The following is an 18,617-nucleotide window of genomic DNA, read 5'->3' as shown; positions in this document are numbered from 1 at the left end:
TCGGGAAAGGAGGCGCCAAGAGGCACAGGAAGGTTCTTCGTGACAACATCCAAGGCATAACCAAGCCAGCTATCCGCCGCCTGGCTCGCAGAGGAGGAGTGAAGCGCATCTCCGGTCTCATCTATGAAGAGACCCGTGGGGTGCTCAAGGTTTTCCTGGAGAATGTGATCCGGGACGCGGTCACCTACACCGAGCACGCTAAGAGGAAGACAGTCACCGCTATGGACGTGGTGTATGCTCTCAAGCGCCAGGGCCGCACTCTCTATGGATTCGGAGGCTAAACGGTGACACTTCTTACCAACTGATGATACGGAATTCACATTCATTTAACCCAAAGGCTCTTTTAAGGGCCACCCACATTCTCCTGTATAGAGCTCTGGTTACACCGCCATCTTATTCTTACCCGTTTTCATGTTGCTGTCTCTGACGGGACTCAATATTTCATATTGGAAACGGGTTAGAGAAATACAATTCACTACAAAACCCCCCCACAGTATGTGACAGCATTTTGTTACAGCGCTTTATGTACGATTCTTTTCTATGAATTGACATGTACACTCGTGAGTTATATAAACTTTGCTATACTCCCTTCATGCTATTAACTGCTCATTCATAAAGCAAACTACAAATATTGGTTTCACTTTTTGATATAACTTCTCTGAATTAGAAGTGCCTGCACTTGACATAGATTTAAATACGTGATTTTAATTGCTCGATCCATATACACATTTTTTTACATCACACATTGGTACAATCTGCAAAAGAAAATGTATCTGATAAATGCCTTATCTGTATTGATTTTAACCTCTATGAAAACAATTACATTTTTATAGACTTGCATAAAACAATGACAATGTTTGAGCATTCATTCATTATTATTATTTTGCTGTCTTTTCTGCTCTTAAAACAGAATCCCCAATGCAAATGTTTCATAAAATAGTCACTCCTTTTATATTCCATTAAATAGTCCCATATATTGGGCATCATGTATCAGCTTTTGATGAGAAAAAAATGCAATCGGATTTTCTTTAGCACTTTCTGTGACTTTTATGATTCTTTGTCACAACTGTAAATCTCATACATATTGAACACGTTTTTTGGTTTTATGATCATAAATACAACCCCGCATTTCATGTGTATAACACTCGGTTTGGGGATCTCGGAACAATTATACAGAGACGGTAAAAAGGCGCCAAAGCTTTACTATCTGTCATTCAAACAAAGACCACACGGTGGCAGTATTGTTTTGGAAATGATCTGGATTCTGGAGAACTGGATTTTTCACAATGATCTGAATCAAAGGTTTCACCTCCAGATATTTGTGTTTAAATTCGTTTTGCGGATTCCCTTTAATATAATTAGTGAATTAAGTTGAAAATCAACAGGACTCTAGCATCACTTCTTAAATCGCACAAATATGTGACTGATGTGGGGGCTGAAACTGCCAAAGATGCCACATTTCCCACACCATCTATACAGGGGAAACACAGCAGCACCAAAATAAAGGCAGCAAAACACACACACGTGTGTAACTCACATTAACATGAAACACTTGGGGTCTTCCTTACTTTTGTGAACAATGTTACTAAATCAATCTGTTCAATTAATTCAATGATCCTTTGTTTTTTTTATTTCAGTCACACTTTATCTCAAAGATTATCCCGGAGACCAGAACGTAACCCCGGGATCAAGGCACCAGAACGGACAAAGCGTTTCAATAAAGAGAATTTATTCTGGCTGTATCCAGCCCAGCACAAACTCACAAACCCCTTACACTCCCCAAAACAGGGAATACAGGGGAATTCTAGGTGCCAGGCGCCACTTCCAAGGCTCCCCAGGGTTTGCTCCCACTCCTGTGGGGTTTGAGACTGCAGCGCTTTCAAACCTGTTTGCTTTCTGAGACTCTGTCCCGCAGCACGGAACCGGTTTCACATCTCCCGCTGGATGAAGCTCCCAGCGACGTGTGAAGGTGTCTCTGGCGCAGCCTTGGGGCGCACCGCTTAGTTCCCTGCACGCTGGGATCACACTGACCCTGAGCGCTGCTGGGTTCCCCTTACATAGAGTCCCCGCTGCTATAGGAAGTCGCTGCAGATGGAGCCGCGACCATCATGTGTGGATACTGCATGGGAGACAGGACGTGAGGTCACATCTGCATTGGCCAATCACGGCTGGGCGCGGGGTGGGTGAAAGTTAAAGGGCTTTTGGAGAAATATGAAGGTCCCTGTGGGAGCAGCGCCTGTCAGTGGGAGCAGCGCCTGTCAGTGGGAGCAGCGCCTGTCAGTGGGAGCGGCGCCTGTCAGTGGGAGCCTGGCAGCGGCTTCCCAGCCATCAGGAATATCTCCCATGAGCATCGGCGATATCTCGGGATACAGCGGAGTGCTGCACTTTTAGGGTGTTTTCCCGTCAGCCCGATCTCTTCCCCAGCCACTCTCCCTTTGTTCCTGCCCCTCTCCTCCCCCTCCATTCCAAGCAATTGCAGTTCTCCGGACATGTGGGCTGCTCAGTGGGATTCTCACCCAATGTACAGAGACCTTGGCTATGCTTTATATATGCACACACACAGTGTATACTTTGGTACAGTTTACAACACGAGAGTAAAGATTTACAGTTACAGGGTATGGAAGGGGTTGCACGGCACGTTAAAATGGGGCAGCTCTAGGGTCTGGTGACCAGATGAGCCCCAGGAAAGGACAGGTAGGTGGGAGGGACGGGGTCCAGAATAATACAGGTTAAGCCTGGTCCCAGGGGTGTGTACTGAGGCCTGGGGAACTGTGATTGTGTCCACACACATCAGGCACTCTGATGGGTCACCACCCTATCTCCATGATTTGCTATGGAGACAGGAATCTAGAAACGGGGTGGCAGATATCAATTCCACAGATCATTTCTGGACTGGCATGGAGATGGACTAAATGGTATTCTCTGATGTCATGCCAGAGACACCCAAGACAAGGCTGTGTGCTTTTCTGAAGCAGAAGATTTAAACTTGCCTGCTTGCAACTTGTTTTCAGCACTGCCGGAATTCCTGATCCTCTACAAGAGTGGAAGCTGCTCCGGGTAAGCCATTTCTGTGGCACTGGGCACCTAGGACTGCTAGGATTCCCCCTGTATTCCCTGGTTGGTGCGAGTATAGCTCTGTTAGGAGATTCTGTGCTGTGTCTGATGGCTACTGCTGAAATAAACACCTCTTTATTTGATCGCTGTGTCCTGTCTGGCACGTGATCCAGTGAAAGAGTCCTGGTCTGCTGTGGCAACTATTGTTAGTAAGCAATATGTAACGAGAACTATGCTCCCCTCCTTACTATCCGGCGTGACCTGTTTCATATATTGTTCTCATTCTTGCTCGCCCAATGCTCAAAACACATTGTTCCCTCCCTCAGTGCCTTGTTTTGATTGTCCACTTCTCAAGTGTTTCAAGATTTACCTAATTCTTGTTGTAATAGTTTGTGGGTTGCTCCCTTCCCCAGTGGTCCCACTCTGTATTGTTTCCCGCCTCTACTTCCATGGCATTCCTAATGCTTGGTTTCAAGTACTAAGCAATGTAGTGTCCCTCTATTATTCCTAATCTATTGTAGTGAGGAGATTGGCCCCTTCCCCTTTGTTTCATAATCAGATTGTTCCCTTTCAAAGTATTCATAATCCATTGTTCCCCAGTGATTTCCTAATTCATTGTTCCCACCCACAATGCTTCCAAATTCTGATTGTCCCCTTCCCAGTGCTCTCAAAATTTACAACTCCTCTCGCAAATACTAACACATGACTGTCCTTATTAAAATTATTCTCCCATGCCGCTCTCACCCCCAACCCTCCCCCTCCCCTACCCACCTTCCCCTCCTTCTCCCAATTCCGCCCACACATCGGAAGATAAGGCTAAGGCCTAGCTGTCCAGAAATCTCATCTACCAGGCCTCCCCGGTGTAAGTAATTTCGGATGAAACCATAGAGTCTAAAGGCTCTCCACCCAGCCCGCCGTCACTGGAGACCGTTTTCGGACCCGCCCCCAAGGGTCTTAAACCCCACTAACCGGTCCTTTACTAAAGACCAGTTCAACACCTTTTAGACCCCATTAGGGTCGACTTTCCTTTCTTTTCCTAGCCGCTGTTACTGTCCCAGCGGCCCCTTACCCAACCCTCTCCCTCTGCCCATTTTGGCTGTTTCTCTCCAGCACTAGTCCAAGGACAACACACGCGGTACCCTCTGGGAGGTCATTATGTCTCACCCAAAAGCACTAAAAATTGTCTCCCTAAATGTGAAGGGCCTACACAACAATAGAAAGTGACACCTGGCCCTCCAGGAGATAAAGAATACAGGGGGAGATGTTGTTTTCCTCCAGGAGATGCACTTCACGTCTCAAGAACCGCCTAAAATATTTCAACACGCGTTACCCATTGAGCTATTTCTCATCATTCAGCAGCAAACGCAGAGGGGTTGCCATTCTGATCCGTCAGGGCACCCCATTTAATTTAACAAAAATTCAGGCAGATCCAGAGGGGAGATTTATTGTGGTCTACGGCTCACTTTCAGGCACAACAATCGCCCTTTTTAACCTATATGCCCCGAACGAGAACCAGACAGAATTTCTGAAGAAGGTTCTGGAAGAAATTGACCCACAGTACCTATCCTCGCTACTTATTGCAGGTGATCTTAATATGGCTCTCAACCCAAAAGAAGACAAATCGAGCCACCCAGGACGACAACACTCCACTCAGTCACAAAGACTGGGGAAAAAATTCAAGGACATTGTTGGGGACTTTTCTCTGGTGGACATTTGGAGAACACAACATCAGGGGCAAAGGGATTATACCTTTTACTCGGCTCCTCACCAGTCTTATTCCCGTATTGACTACTTTCTTGCTACCAAGAACATCCTAGAGGCCACCACAGACTCAGACATCGGCCCAATTACGTGGTCAGATCATGCCCCTATCACCATGACCCTATCCATTCCATTTGGGAAAATTATCTCATATAGCTGAAAACTAAACGATTCCCTACTGAACCACTCCGGGACAGTGCTGGAACTCAAAAAATCCCTCAGGGAATACTTTAGAATAAACAAAGGCTCTGTATCTTCACCAGCAAGCCTGTGGGAAGCCCATAAGGCGACAATCCGAGGAAATCTTATCTCGATTGCCTCCCACCGGAAAAAAACTAAACTCAAATTAACTAAAGAGCTTACAGACAAAATAATCAATTTAGAGCAGCAGCATAAAAATAACCCCTCCCGGAGAATTTACAAACAATTGACAACTGCTCGAAACGATTTAAGAATAACCCAATTGGAAAATGTAGAAAATGCTCTTAGATGGACGGGTCAGAGGTACTATAATAAAGGGAACAAGGCCGATAGACTTCTCGCTAGTAAGTTACGAGGAATACAGAAAAAGTCACAAATAACGGCGATCAGGAATAACTCTGGTGAACTCCAATACAACGAAAAAAAAATAGCAGAGGAATTCACCAAATTCTACACCAAATGATATAACTTAAGGACCCACTCTGCTAATTCTAGTATAACGAACTCGGTATTAGCCGCTGATTACTTATCCGATTGCAATCTTCCATCACTAACAGAGGAAGAAAATACTTATCTAAATGCAAAAATTACGCTGGACGAATTAGAAGTGGCCGTTAGGGCCTCAAAGATCTCCAAGGCGCCGGGCCCTGATGGTTTCACAAATGCATACTACAAGAAATGTTTCCCCATCTTGTCCAAACACCTATTAAGCTTGTTCAACTCATTCTTAGAAGGGAGTCCTATCCCATCCACAATGTCGTCCGCAAATCTGGCGATAATACTTAAAGAAGGGAAGGACCCCACCCAATGTGGCAGTTACAGACCAATCTCATTGTTGAACAACGACCTTAAACTATATAGTAAAATTTTGGCGAACAGACTTAACCCTATCCTCCCGAGACTAATACACAAGGACCAGGTCGGGTTTGTCCTGGGCCGACAGGCCTCAGACAATACACGTAAAATAATTAATTTAGTAGACCATGCCCACCTTTCAGGCTCAAAGGCGAAGCTATTAAGCCTAGACGCAGAGAAGGCATTTGACAGGATTCACTGGCTATTTCTAGACCAAACTCTGATAAAATTTGGTTTCGGAGACTCGTTCTTAAAGGGTGTTCAAGCACTTTATCAGAACCCTTCTGCCTCAGTACGACTCTCGGGCGGAGGCCTTGAACGATTCCAAATCAAAAATGGTACCCAACAAGGATGCCCCCTATCCCCCCTCCTCTTCGCCCTCACGATTGAACCACTGGCGTCTAAAATAAGACAAAACCCGAACATCCAGGGAATCCCTATCGATAAAGCGCAATACAAAATTTCCCTATTCGCTGATGACATCATTCTTACTTTGACTAAACCCCTAACTTCCCTCCCTAACCTTCAGAAGGAACTGACGGAGTTTGGTAAAGTATCAGGATACAAAATAAACAGCGACAAATCAGAGGCTCCAAATCTTAGTCTCCCAGATCCCGAAGTCAAACTCCTCAAAACTAACTTTAACTACAGATGGTGCCCTTCATACATTAAATATCTGGGAATTAATGTGTCAAGGCACTACCGGGATTTATACTGGGATAACTACCCAAAGTTATGGGACAAGATCAAAAAGGATCTAGATCAGTGGGAAGGTTACCAGATATCGTGGTTCGGTAGAATGATATCTACTAAGATGAATATACTCCCAAGAATGTTATACCTTTTCCAAACACTCCCGACCCACGTTCCGGGCGCTGATCTAAAACATATTCAGAACATATTGTTCCACTTCATTTGGCAGGGCAAGAGACCCAGAGTCGCCAGATCGGTCCTGCTGGCAGCAAGATCTAGGGGAGGACTGGGAGTACCAGACCTACACAGATATTACTTAGCTGCACAGCTCAAGCAGGTAGTAATGTGGAACTCGGACCCGACCCATTGTAGTTGGGTAGAGATAGAGACTCGATGTGCCAAAATGCCTTCTCTGCAAGCCTGCCTCTGGAGCCTGGACAGAGGAGAGGGGCATACACACAATCTTAAACTACAGGCCTCACATTTCACGTGGGACGTCTGGATAAGATGTAAATACAAATATGGCCTTACCACCAAAAGTTCCCAATTGACCCCCATCTTTAACAATCCGAAGTTCCCCCCGGGATGTGGATCCAAACTGTTCGATCAATTCAACACATGGGATATAGAGGCGATTGCGGACCTACTGAGCCTAGGGAGGCTTCTGAGCTACCAAGAATTGAGGACCAAATATAAAATTAGAGAATTGGACACATTTAAATACCTCCAAATCAGAAACTTTATTAGAACAACATGCCCTCTCCCAGAATACCCCACTCTCACGACGTTTGAACAACTTTGCGAGACAAAGACCCACCAGAAAGGTCTAATCTCGGACATTTATGGTGCTCTAGAGCGCTCCTCGACCCACAAAGAGCATGATTATATGCTCAAATGGGCAGCAGACCTGAATATAAATATATACAGAGAGACTTGGGAAGAAATCTGGCAGGCAGCCTCAGAGACCTCCCTATGCACTACAATAAAGGAAAACATTTATAAAATTATGTTTGGCTGGTATCTTTCCCCAGCACGATTAAACCAGATCTACCCTCTGGCATCAGACCTATGTTGGAGAGGCTGTGGTCATAGAGGGGACATGGCCCACATCTGGTGGACCTGTCCAGAAATTGTGAAGTACTGGGCTAAGGTCCAAATTTTGATAAAAGTGGTCACTGACCTGGAATTACCTATCGAACCACTGACCTACCTGTTGTCCACACCAATGACTGACATAGTCCGGCCAACCAGGAAATGAATATCCTTCATTATTACCACTGCAAGATGCTGTATTGCGGCCTCCTGGAGGAAAACAACCACGCCGGCACTGGGAACGATCAAAAAAAGAGTCGGCGAGGTGATGATCATGGAAAGGCTCACCGCTATCGTGAGACAAAAACTCCCCGCCTACGAGGACATCTGGGAACCGTGGATTTCCTGCAATAGGGTCAGACAACCAGCTCAAATGACACAGAGGTCTACCCCCTCCCCAGAAGTGAACTAAAACTACCTGCGAGACCACATCCCCAACAGCCAGATGGGACTCCCAACCCCCTCCGACCCTCTCTCCCCCCACTCACCCTTCCAGTCCCCCCCCCCTGCCTTCCCTCTCTGAAGGCACTCCCCCCTCTTTACTGACAACTGAGGTTGTCAATCTGTTTCCCCCCCAAAAAAATGTCGATTTAAAAATGTTAGGCTTTATCGCTTGTTGTACCTGCATACATATCTAAATGCCTAATAAAATTATTTGAAAAAAAAAATGATTCTCCCATTAACTGTACCTGTAAAACCCTACATAGATTGCTCCATTATTAACTGACACCTCCATTAATTATCCCCACTAAAATTACCACTAACCCTTGATGAACTACCACTGTTCATCCCACCCTCACAAACCATAATCAGTCCATCACCAACTATCCTCTCCTCCGCCTCATCCTATCACAGCCTCACATAATAAAGGGGAAGCTCGGCTCGCTGCCCCAAAACTGTGTGTAATGGCTGCCTCTGTGAGACTCATTTGGCCTGTTTATAATGTATTGAGTGGTAACTTCTTCCAGAAAAGAGCTAATCACTGTGTGATCCCGGGGGATGTGTGTAAAGGTTCTGGTCTCCTGTGAAAGGCTTTTTATCTTGTGGATAGTAATGGACATCACTTGGCCCAGTTCTGAATCTCTTGCGGGACTTTCATTTCTGAGTAGTTCGTGATTTCAAGACCGCAGGACCGATAGTTCCAAACATAATGAGCATAGTCCAGTGCACCTCTCACCGGAGTTCTATTGTGCCCAGTTCAGGGCTCTGGACAAAGGAGGCGGGGCACCTACATGGAGTTCAACTCCTGGCTAGATCTTCACAGCCCTCGGTGGGTAGCCAGATGCAGAGTCACCTCGCTCCTAGACAGGATGGACATCGTCATCCGTGAACAGTTTTTGCCCAAATGTGTACCGGAGTTGCGGGAGTGGGTCATAGAGCATAAGCCGAGAATGCACTAGACGACCGCCATGATGGCAGATGATTTTGTGACCATGCGGCCACAGTTGGAGAAGTGGGTCCTGACCCCCGATCCAGTGTCAGCGACAACACCACCTAACGTAGCTGACCCTCCCAAGGCCACTAAGCTGGGATGGAACAAGTGGAGTGCCGGAGGTGCTGCAGCTAAAGCCTGTAGAGTTTGCCCATGAGCGCCGGTGCTACCAGTGCAATTGGCTAGGCCATCTGCGGGTGGACTGCCCCAACCCACCCTGCTCCAGTAACCCCAATATGGGGCAATGCTCACAAGCAGCGAGACGAATCCCCTACGTGAGATTGGCCCCAAAAGCATAGCAAGTGGAGGCCGTGCAGAATGTGCAGCAGCAGACCTAGCAGCAGCAGTCAACGATGCAGAAGTGGATCAGGAGGGACATGGAATCGCAGCCATCGGGCTGGAATGATGTCCGCCAACAATATTTGTGCCTGGTTACCATAGGCCATCTCCGGGTGGCCTGCCTGATGGACACTGGTGTTACGGTAATCTGGTGCAACCTGATATGGTCAGCCCAGAGAAACTTCTCCAAGGCACGGGGATGCCGGTGAGAATGCTGGACAGAGCCCCCAAGTTATTGCAAGTTGCCCGGGTGTTACTTGATCAGGGCACTAGTAGAGGAGTCTGGGATGTCACAGTGTAACCCGGCTTGGACACCAACATCCTGCTGGGCAATGACTTGGGGCACTTTATTTGCTCCTACTCTGAAGAAAATGCACCAGTGGCTGCGGTCACCCCGAGCAAAAGTCAGGAAGTTGCCCAGGTGGAAGTGCCTTTGGCATTGCCGCACACCACCCCAATTATCTCTCCCCAGCTTTTGGAGCCAAAGAGAGCTGAAGTCCCGGTGGACACCAAGCAGGTAAGCCAGAACAAGCCAGACATTTGTCCCGAACCCTGTCCCAACATTTCCTCTGACTGTTTGACAGGGCCAACCTACCAGAACTGAGCTAGGAGTTCATGGACATTGTGTGATCGGACCCCAAACTGGAGGGCATGATACTTCGGGCGACCGAGTCTGACTCCAAGGGTGTGTCCCATCGGTTCCTTTGGCACCACAGTGTCTCATAACAGGAATCCAAGAGTGCTCTGGTCAGATCAGGGACATTAAGGCGACAGATAGTTGTTACTCATGAGTATAGGGCACAGTTGATGCAGATATCCCATGTGATCCTGCTGGTAGGGGCATCAGATAGTCACTCATACTAGAGCCCGGCTACTAAAGACTTTCTACTCACCGGCGTCATGACAGGAGGTATTGGTGTTCTGCCATAACTGTAATCCCTGCCACCTAGTGGGCAAGTCGAGTGACCACACAAAGGCTCCCCTGAGAGCGCTACCGGTGATCGGTGAGTCCTTCCAGCGCCTAGCTGTAAATATAGTGGATCCGCACATGATCCCAGTTGCTCTGTCCTTGATTGAAGCCCGTCAATTGGCAGAGTCTTTGATTGAGATATTCACTAGGGTAGGTTTCCCAAGTGAGATCCTGGCTGATCCGGGGGCACAGTGCATGTCCGAACTGCTCCAATGTCTCTTGGCAATGTGCGAGGTCAAATCTCTCTGTACAACCCCCTACCATCCCCAAACGAATGGATTATGGGACCTTAATGTCAATGTTGCAAGCATTTGTGGAAGCTAAAAGGGTGAGACTGACAAGCTCACTTACATCACCTGCTATTCGCGTATCTAGAGGTGCCAAAGGAGTTTACCATCCGTTCCCCCTTCAAGCTCCTCTATGGGTGCCATGTCCGTGGACCACTCAATCTGTTTCATAAGGGCTGGGAGGGGGAGATACTGATGCTTTGGTGCTACATTACGTGGTGGGGCACAGGGACCAGATAGAGGAACACATGGGGTTGGCACAGGCTAAACTTGAGGCAGCTCAGATCAGGCAATAGCGCTGGTATGATAGGAGTTTCCGTAGTAGAGAATTAATCCCAGGGCAGCAGGTGCTTGTTCTGAAGCCCACTTGGCAGAACAAGCTACTTGCCGCCTGGGCGGGCCCGTATACGGTTCACCGGCGGGTGCATGAGTGTAATTATGTGGTAAACCAGGATCCAGAGGCAGGTAGGCACAGAACATACCATATCAATATGCTAAAGGAGTATCACAAGAGCGGGCCGGAGGTGTTTGCTATTTGTAGCCCGCTGCTGGGGAATCCGGCAAGCCAGGATCTGCCCGATCTCATGGGAGAAACCCGGCAGGGAGGCTTAGTGGAGCAGGTGGAAATGGGTCCCCAACTCGCGGTTCCCAAGCTGGTGCGAGAGATGCTAGAGCAGTACCAGGTCATGTTTACAGATAATCAGGGCATTACCCATCTAACCGATCACCCGGTCAACACCGGGGATCATTGGCCACTCCTCAAGAAGCGTAATGGATCTCTGCGGAGGTAAAGTGGAGCATTAAGGGGGAGGTTGAGGAGATGATGGCATTAGGGGTAATTTATCGTGCTCAGTGTCCTTGGGCTTCACCGGTATTCGTGGTGCCAAGGAGGGTGGGACCACTTGGTTCTGTGTAAAATAACGTCAGCTTAATACTCAGACCGTGGCAAATGCCTATCCTTTGTCCCACATGGATGAGCTCTTAGATGAGCTCATCGGGGCCAGGTATCTGGCCACCATGAATCTGTACAGATTCCATTGACCCAGCAGGCGTAGGAAAGGTCGGCTTTCATCATCCTTGGCTTGTAAGAATTTTTGGTCATGTCATTTGTGATGAAGAAAACGCTGGCCACGCTCTAGCGCCTTGTCAACCGGTTGCTGGAATGGATTAAGGGCTATGTTAGGGCTTATCTGGACGACTTAGCCATTTGTTTTAATAACTGGTACACTCATCTGGTTAATGTAGCAGCAGTCCTAGATAGGATCAGGGAGGCTGGCCTGACACTAAAGCTATCCAAGTGCCAAGCTACCTGCTTTGTGGGCAAGCTACCCAGCTACCTGAACAAGCTCCTCACCCCTACCACATGCAGTACCTATCACCTGAGATCAGACTCCAAAAGACTATTCATGGTCCCAAAACTCAACAAAGTATCCGGACGTTCCTCCTTCTCCTTCCGTGCACCCCAAAACTGGAACAACCTACCAGAGACTCTCATATCCACCACCAGCTTAAGTTCTTTCAAATCTAAGGCTGTCTCACACTTTAATCTGGTCTGTAACTGTTTCATACGCTCATAATATATATTTTCTTTAACTGTGCATGCAATGTCTTGTATATAATGTATACCTTGTTCATTTATGTAAATGTATTTGTAACCATGTATTATTTTGTTTTACTCTGTGCCCAGGACATACTTGAAAACGAGAGGTAACTCTCAATGTATTACTTCCTGGTAAAATATTTTATAAATAAATAAATAAATAAATAAATAAGTCGGCATGGAGGGGGTATTGTACCGCAGCTACCGGGTAGGCCGGGGACATCTCAAGCCTGAGCCCATGAAAGTTGTGTCAATAGTGGACTGGCCAGTCCCCCACACTATAAAGCAGGTAATCACTTTTATAAGTACTACCGGCTACTATAGAATGTTTTTGCCCCAGTATAGTGCCCTGGCTCAAGCCATGACTGATTTAACAAAGAAGATGCTGTTGGTGCTAGTTGCCTGGTCTCCTGAGTGTGGGCAGCGTTAAAGGCTTTCAAAGATGCTCAAGCCAGTGCTCTGATCCTGGTGGTCCTCGATTACATCAAGCGATTCTTGGTGCAAACCAATGCTTCAACTTATGGCATCAGTGCTGTGCTAAGCCAGGTAGGTGAGGATTGCAGCGAGGATACGTTCACCTACCTAAGCTGCAAGCTGTTGCCTTGGGAGGTCACCTATGCCACAATCGAGAAAGAGTGTCTCAACAATGTGTGGGTTCTCAAGAAGTTATAGGTCATGTTTACGGGAAGCCTTTCACTGTGATCACTGATCGCAACCCTCTTAGCTTGTTGCAGCGGGTGTAAGGTGAAAATGGGAAGTTGGTGTGACCTCCAGGAGTTTAATTTTACCATTCAACACAAAAAAGTGCAATGAGCACAGCAACGCCAATAGTCATTCCCAGCACGACGATCCCAGCCCCGACAAACGGACTTCCAGGTTCTTCAGCCTTGGAGAGACACCTGATGGGGTAGCTTTCCCAGAGCCTTCATCTTAAAAAGGGATATTTGATGGTATGGGGTAGCCAACCTCACATAATAAAGATGAAGCCCGGCTGGATACCCCAAAACTGTGTGTAATAGCCACCTCGGTGAGGCTCGTTTGGCCTGTGTATAATGTATTTTGTGTAACCTCTTCCAGAAAAGAGCTAATCACTGTGTAATCTCTAGAAGGGGGAAAACAGTAGGAATTGGGAACAGGGATTGTATCGGTAAAAAAAAGGCACTTTTGTGCCCTGTAGTAGTATGTTCCCCATACATTTAGTAAGGCAGCCAGCACTGCCTTTTGTTTTGCTAGCATTTTGGAGAAAAGCTGCTTTGTGACAAGAAGGTGGGGTCGATGTGAGTATGAGGACAATGGTGAGCAGGAAAGGGATGGTAATCAGGTCCGGGAAACTGGTTCTCATTGGTGCAAAGACTTTTTTCACATGAGAGGCTGAGGTGCCTACCCAGCGGGATGTATGGGGCTGGCTAGTTCAACCGTTGCCGGGTCTGAGTCCCATAGGCACAATTTCCATTGGCTATTTCAAATTTCCCCCTCGCTAGACCCTCCCTACTCGAGGGGCGGTCAAGAATGACTAAGCTGGCCCCGTCCTCTGATTTGTACAGCCGGACAAGACATCGTCCTCCGATTGGCTGGTTGCCCCTGCTCCATGAAAAGTATAGGAGCCCGAGAGCTATGTAAGGGGAGAAGCCAATCAGAGTACCAGACAAGTTTTGAAGCTGATCGGACAGGCGACTGGCGGGATTTTAAATAGTGCTATTGGGACAATAGCACTGAGAAGGAGCTGTACAGGGCAAATCTACTGAAGCAGTCCCCTGCACCTAGTTGAGGCTAGATTCTTCTCCCTCAGACCCCAGTTGGCGAAGTGTGTTAAAAAATCTGGTCTCCCGTGACAGGCTTCTTCCCCAAGCTGCGTGGGAAAGATATGGAAGCCTATCAAGCAATGGTTTGGGAGGATGCTGGTGACTACCAGGTGGTAAAAGCACTGCTCTGGTCTCAGTATGAGATCACGCCCGAGACTTACTGGACCCAGTTTCATCCCATGCACAAGGGGTCCATGGATTTGCACACTGACTCTGTGGCCCGGTCAGCCCATCATGCAAAGAGGTGAGTAACTGTGTGTTCAGTGAGTACCTTCAATGTATTCCTTATCTTAATCGTGAAGGAGCAATTTGTACTCAAACATTTCCCGGAGGTGAGTGAATGCATTATGGATGGCAAACCATCAATGGCTCAGCAAACTGCCAAGATTACGGATGAGTTCATGGGGGCTCGACTCCTATTCTGGCAACAACCCCAACCGAGTGTTCCAGTTCCTGGCCACCAACCTCCTCGGCATACAGAAACCCCAAGGTCCGATGCATCTTTGTGGAGCTGCCCAGTGCCCCCTAGTTCCAGAACCCGACCACCAAGTTTACCCATAAGTGGCAATGCTTTGGTTTCAACAGGGCGTGCCACCTGAGGGTGGTTTGCCCCACTGCACTTTGAACCGATCAACCTGCGATGGGACCCACAACGCAGCTCCTCATATAAACGCCAGGGTAAGTCACATTCCCATGCTCGAGCAATAGCAGGTGACCCACCATATCACCCAGGCAACCCAGGTCCCAGTCTCCGAGGCTGCCGAGATTGCTGCCTGTGCTGCAACACAAAGAGGAGCCACCATTGGGCTAGAGCAGATCATTGTGCGGTTGAAATATTTGTGCCCTTATACCATCAGCACTATGATGGTGGCCAGCCATTTGGACCCTGGCACGGTCATCACTCTTGTCCAACCTGATATGTTTGGGCCAGAGCATCTGCCACCTGTCCGATGGTGCCCCTAAGTCCCTGCAGGTGGCCCGTGTTTTCATCGATTAGGGCATGGCCCAGAGCATCCGTAATGGCAGAGACCTCCCAGGCCATAACACCAACATGTTGTTGGGAACTGATTATGGCAATTTTATGTGCCACTAATAGGGATAGAGTGTGTCCGTCGAGTGTGCCCTATTGTGGGAGCGAAACATGTTAGTGTGTTTCTCTGGTTGCCAATAACTATGTTTTTACCACACCCTCTTCATCTGTTCCTGCTCGTGGTGCAACGCTATCCTTGGCTCTTTGCCAAATTTATTTCCCATTGTGGCTGTGACCTGCTGTCAGACTTGAGACCTTGCCACCTCTGACACTATGTTTGTTCAGGGTCCCAAGAATGAAACCATCACTCTCCGGACATTGGAGTTCATCCCTTGGATGTCCTGGAGGAGACCAGTAAAGTAAGCTGGGTGTAACCTGACCAAACTGACAACCCTATCCCTGCCAGTATGACTAGGGCCAAGGAGCCAGAGCACAGTCGGCAGTTCCGCAATACCTTGCTGTCAGATCAGAGCTTAGACGGCATGTGGCAGCACGCTGCCAAACCGGTCATTGAGTCCAGATCCGATTGGCTTGTGAGTGCCGCCAGCTCCCATACAGGGAACAGAGCCCAGGGACTCCGGACTGACCATGGACGGGGGTATTAAAACATTTAATAAGTAATGTGTTGGGGCTCAGAATAAACTGGTGCACGCTTTGTACAGAGTATTTTCATTGCTGCCACATTTAGCTATAACTGATTGTGTGTTAAGTGCACAATTTTTTTTTTCTATAATAAACAGGTCCCTGAGACTCTGGTAAATAATTACATATTTTGCCTAAATTATCCAGTGATGTACGCACATAGATGGGATTGCAATTGAGTAATGGGTTAATATAAACATATTGAAAGTACCTTGTGCAGGAGAAAGGGGAGTTGGCTAGAGTAGCCGTGTGTATTAACCCTGGTTGCATATCACATGCTCATTTGTGTGTGGTCCGTGACAGAGAGTATATGGGCCACATGCTCACAGATGGACCGTACATGACATTGCTGTTCCTCAGATTAAAAAAAAAAAATGACACAAGGGACAGGTTCTGTAATTTTTAGTTTATAGCACAGAGTATATTAGTGGTACAAAAATAAATTCTAATTATTGTTCTTGCTCATAAAGGAATTAATTTGATAAATTGTACCTCCAAAAAACTTGTGCTGTATATTTCGAAGACCAGATGCTGTAATTATGTGTTCTGCCTTTTGGTTATTGAATCTTTCTATACCATTATGCTATTTTATTTTCTAACATGTCAACATTAATTATAATATGACTTGATTTTGCATGTTCGAGGGCAATCTGTAAACAACGTTGGTTGAATATTTTTTTTTTAATTGTTCTTGCATCAATGTTACTCACTTGTCTTTAATGATACATTATATACATTTTCAGTATAATACACCTTCATGGCTTGCGAATTTGTGTCCGATATAAAAACAGGTTTTAGCCTTTACAAGCCAAGTAATGAAGATACCGATTTCTAATCCAACAGCGCCACCGTGTGGTAAATTGTTTCAAGCACAGACTCCTAATACCAACACGTTGCGCCTTTTGTATAATCACAAACAGAAACAAACACTACTTTATAGTGTATTAGCCATGCTACACTACTTTGTTTTAATTTATTAAGCGATGAACTAGAAACAGTTTTTTTTGTTAAGCTTTATAGTTATGGTTCCAGCAAACTAAATGCACTTTAATCAGTTCATCAATTTTATGGGATTTTTTCCTTAAAATCATCATGTCGGTAATTAAAGTTCACCCCCAAGTTATATATACAGTAGGTGCCTTTATGGTATTAAATATTGATTTGCTTTCTGCAGTGTCGTATCAAACGCATTACTGTTTCTAATGACAGAACTGACACCTCCACATACATGGACTTAATTATACATTACTTTACAAATGAAGAGAACTATTATCATAAACAATGAAAGTGACTTAGAATGGAGATAGAAATATAATAAAAACATGTCCTGCAGGAAATGTGAAATACTATAACGCTTTTTTGATGTTGTGGGTGGCTCTGAAAAGAGCCTTTGTGTTGGGTATGTGGGGATCTCTGCTCCTGGTCTCGGGGGTGAAGCTCACTTGCTGCTCTTGGCCGGTTTGTGGCTCTCGGTTTTCTTGGGCAGTAGCACGGCCTGGATGTTGGGCAGGACACCCCCCTGAGCGATGGTGACCCCTCCGAGCAGCCTGTTCAGCTCCTCGTCGTTCCGCACAGCGAGCTGCAGGTGCCGGGGGATGATGCGGGACTTCTTATTGTCCCGGGCGGCGTTACCGGCCAACTCCAGGATCTCAGCGGTCAGATACTCCAGCACTGCAGCCAAATAGACCGGGGCTCCGGCCCCCACACGCTGAGCATAATTTCCCTTCCGAAGAAGCCTGTGCACACGGCCGACTGGGAACTGCAGCCCAGCCCGAGATGAGCGCGTCTTGGCCTTAGCGCGAGTTTTCCCGCCTTGTTTGCCTCTTCCAGACATCGTGTATCACTCAGACAGCAGCTCGGGTAACAGGAGAAGTGACAAACCCCGCCCCCTGTGCCCTTATTTATACACTCAGAAAGCAGCTGAACTCCTCTGTGATTGGTCAGTTTTGAAAACAGCCAATCAGTTCCATAATCCTGAAACCACCAATCGTCTAATTTGAAAGAAAACTGATGATGTCATAAACGGTCACATGATAAAGTCAGCCAATAGAAGAACAGAATGCTGGGGCTGCTAGTTTGCATAGGACTCCTATAAATAGAGCTGCTGGGGGTTTAGGTGTCATTGTTTCTTTGCTGTTTGGAGAGGAAGCGTCGCCCGACATGCCTGAACCAGCCAAGTCTGCGCCAGCGGCCAAGAAGGGCTCTAAGAAAGCCGTGACCAAGACCCAGAAGAAGGATGGGAAGAAGCGTAGGAAGAGCAGGAAGGAAAGTTACGCCATCTACGTGTACAAAGTGCTGAAGCAGGTTCACCCTGACACCGGCATCTCCTCCAAGGCCATGGGCATCATGAACTCCTTTGTGAATGATATCTTCGAGCGCATCGCAGGGGAATCGTCCCGTCTGGCTCATTACAACAAGCGCTCGACCATCACTTCCCGGGAGATCCAGACCGCTGTGCGCCTGCTGCTGCCGGGAGAGCTGGCCAAGCACGCCGTGTCCGAGGGCACCAAGGCGGTCACCAAGTACACCAGCGCCAAGTAACCCCGATCTCATCACTGACCCACAAACACAAAGGCTCTTCTAAGAGCCACCCACTTTATCAATATAAGAGATATGCTCATATGTCATCTGTGCTCGGGATAAACGGGAAGTGTTCTATTATACATTGCACTTTCTCAGTTATTTGCTTTTGTAGCTATTATATATTATAAAGTATCTTATGTGATGTATTTTTAGCTCTTTATGGCTTCCTACCCAGCCACGTGTTCGCTGCACTTGTGGTGTTTTGTTAGTAAGAGGCGGGAGAACCGCAGACAAAGTGACAATCGCCGAGAATCCCCTTCAGATAAACTGCAGTTC

At 47.1% G+C, this 18,617-nt stretch overlaps 3 protein-coding genes across 3 annotated transcripts in view; 2 read left to right on the top strand and 1 right to left on the bottom strand.

Moving 5' to 3' along the window:
- LOC142485742 (histone H4) overlaps positions 1–353 on the top strand; it is a 412-nt gene extending 59 nt beyond the window's left edge. Inside the window, exon 1 of the mRNA XM_075584530.1 lies at positions 1–353. This exon is cut by the window's left edge and continues 59 nt beyond it. Within this exon, the coding sequence (XP_075440645.1) occupies positions 1–281 (281 nt within the window). The 3' untranslated portion in view covers positions 282–353.
- Positions 354–16,193: 15,840 nt separating this feature from the next.
- LOC142485738 (histone H2A type 1-like) lies at positions 16,194–17,618 on the bottom strand. Its single transcript, XM_075584525.1, has one exon. It carries the CDS (start codon positions 17,590–17,592, stop codon positions 17,197–17,199), a length of 396 nt encoding a protein of 131 aa, XP_075440640.1. The 5' UTR covers positions 17,593–17,618; the 3' UTR covers positions 16,194–17,196.
- Positions 17,619–17,903: 285 nt separating this feature from the next.
- LOC142485739 (histone H2B 1.1-like) lies at positions 17,904–18,352 on the top strand. The gene has a single exon (XM_075584526.1). The coding sequence runs from the start codon at positions 17,919–17,921 to the stop codon at positions 18,297–18,299; it is 381 nt and encodes a 126-aa protein (XP_075440641.1). The 5' UTR covers positions 17,904–17,918; the 3' UTR covers positions 18,300–18,352.
- Positions 18,353–18,617: the final 265 nt, after the last annotated feature.

Source organism: Ascaphus truei, unplaced genomic scaffold, assembly GCF_040206685.1.
Source record: "Ascaphus truei isolate aAscTru1 unplaced genomic scaffold, aAscTru1.hap1 HAP1_SCAFFOLD_628, whole genome shotgun sequence".
NCBI classification, from domain to species: domain Eukaryota; kingdom Metazoa; phylum Chordata; class Amphibia; order Anura; family Ascaphidae; genus Ascaphus; species Ascaphus truei.
The sequence above is the reverse complement of the archived record's forward strand: the minus strand, read 5'-3'. Positions and strand labels throughout refer to the sequence as shown.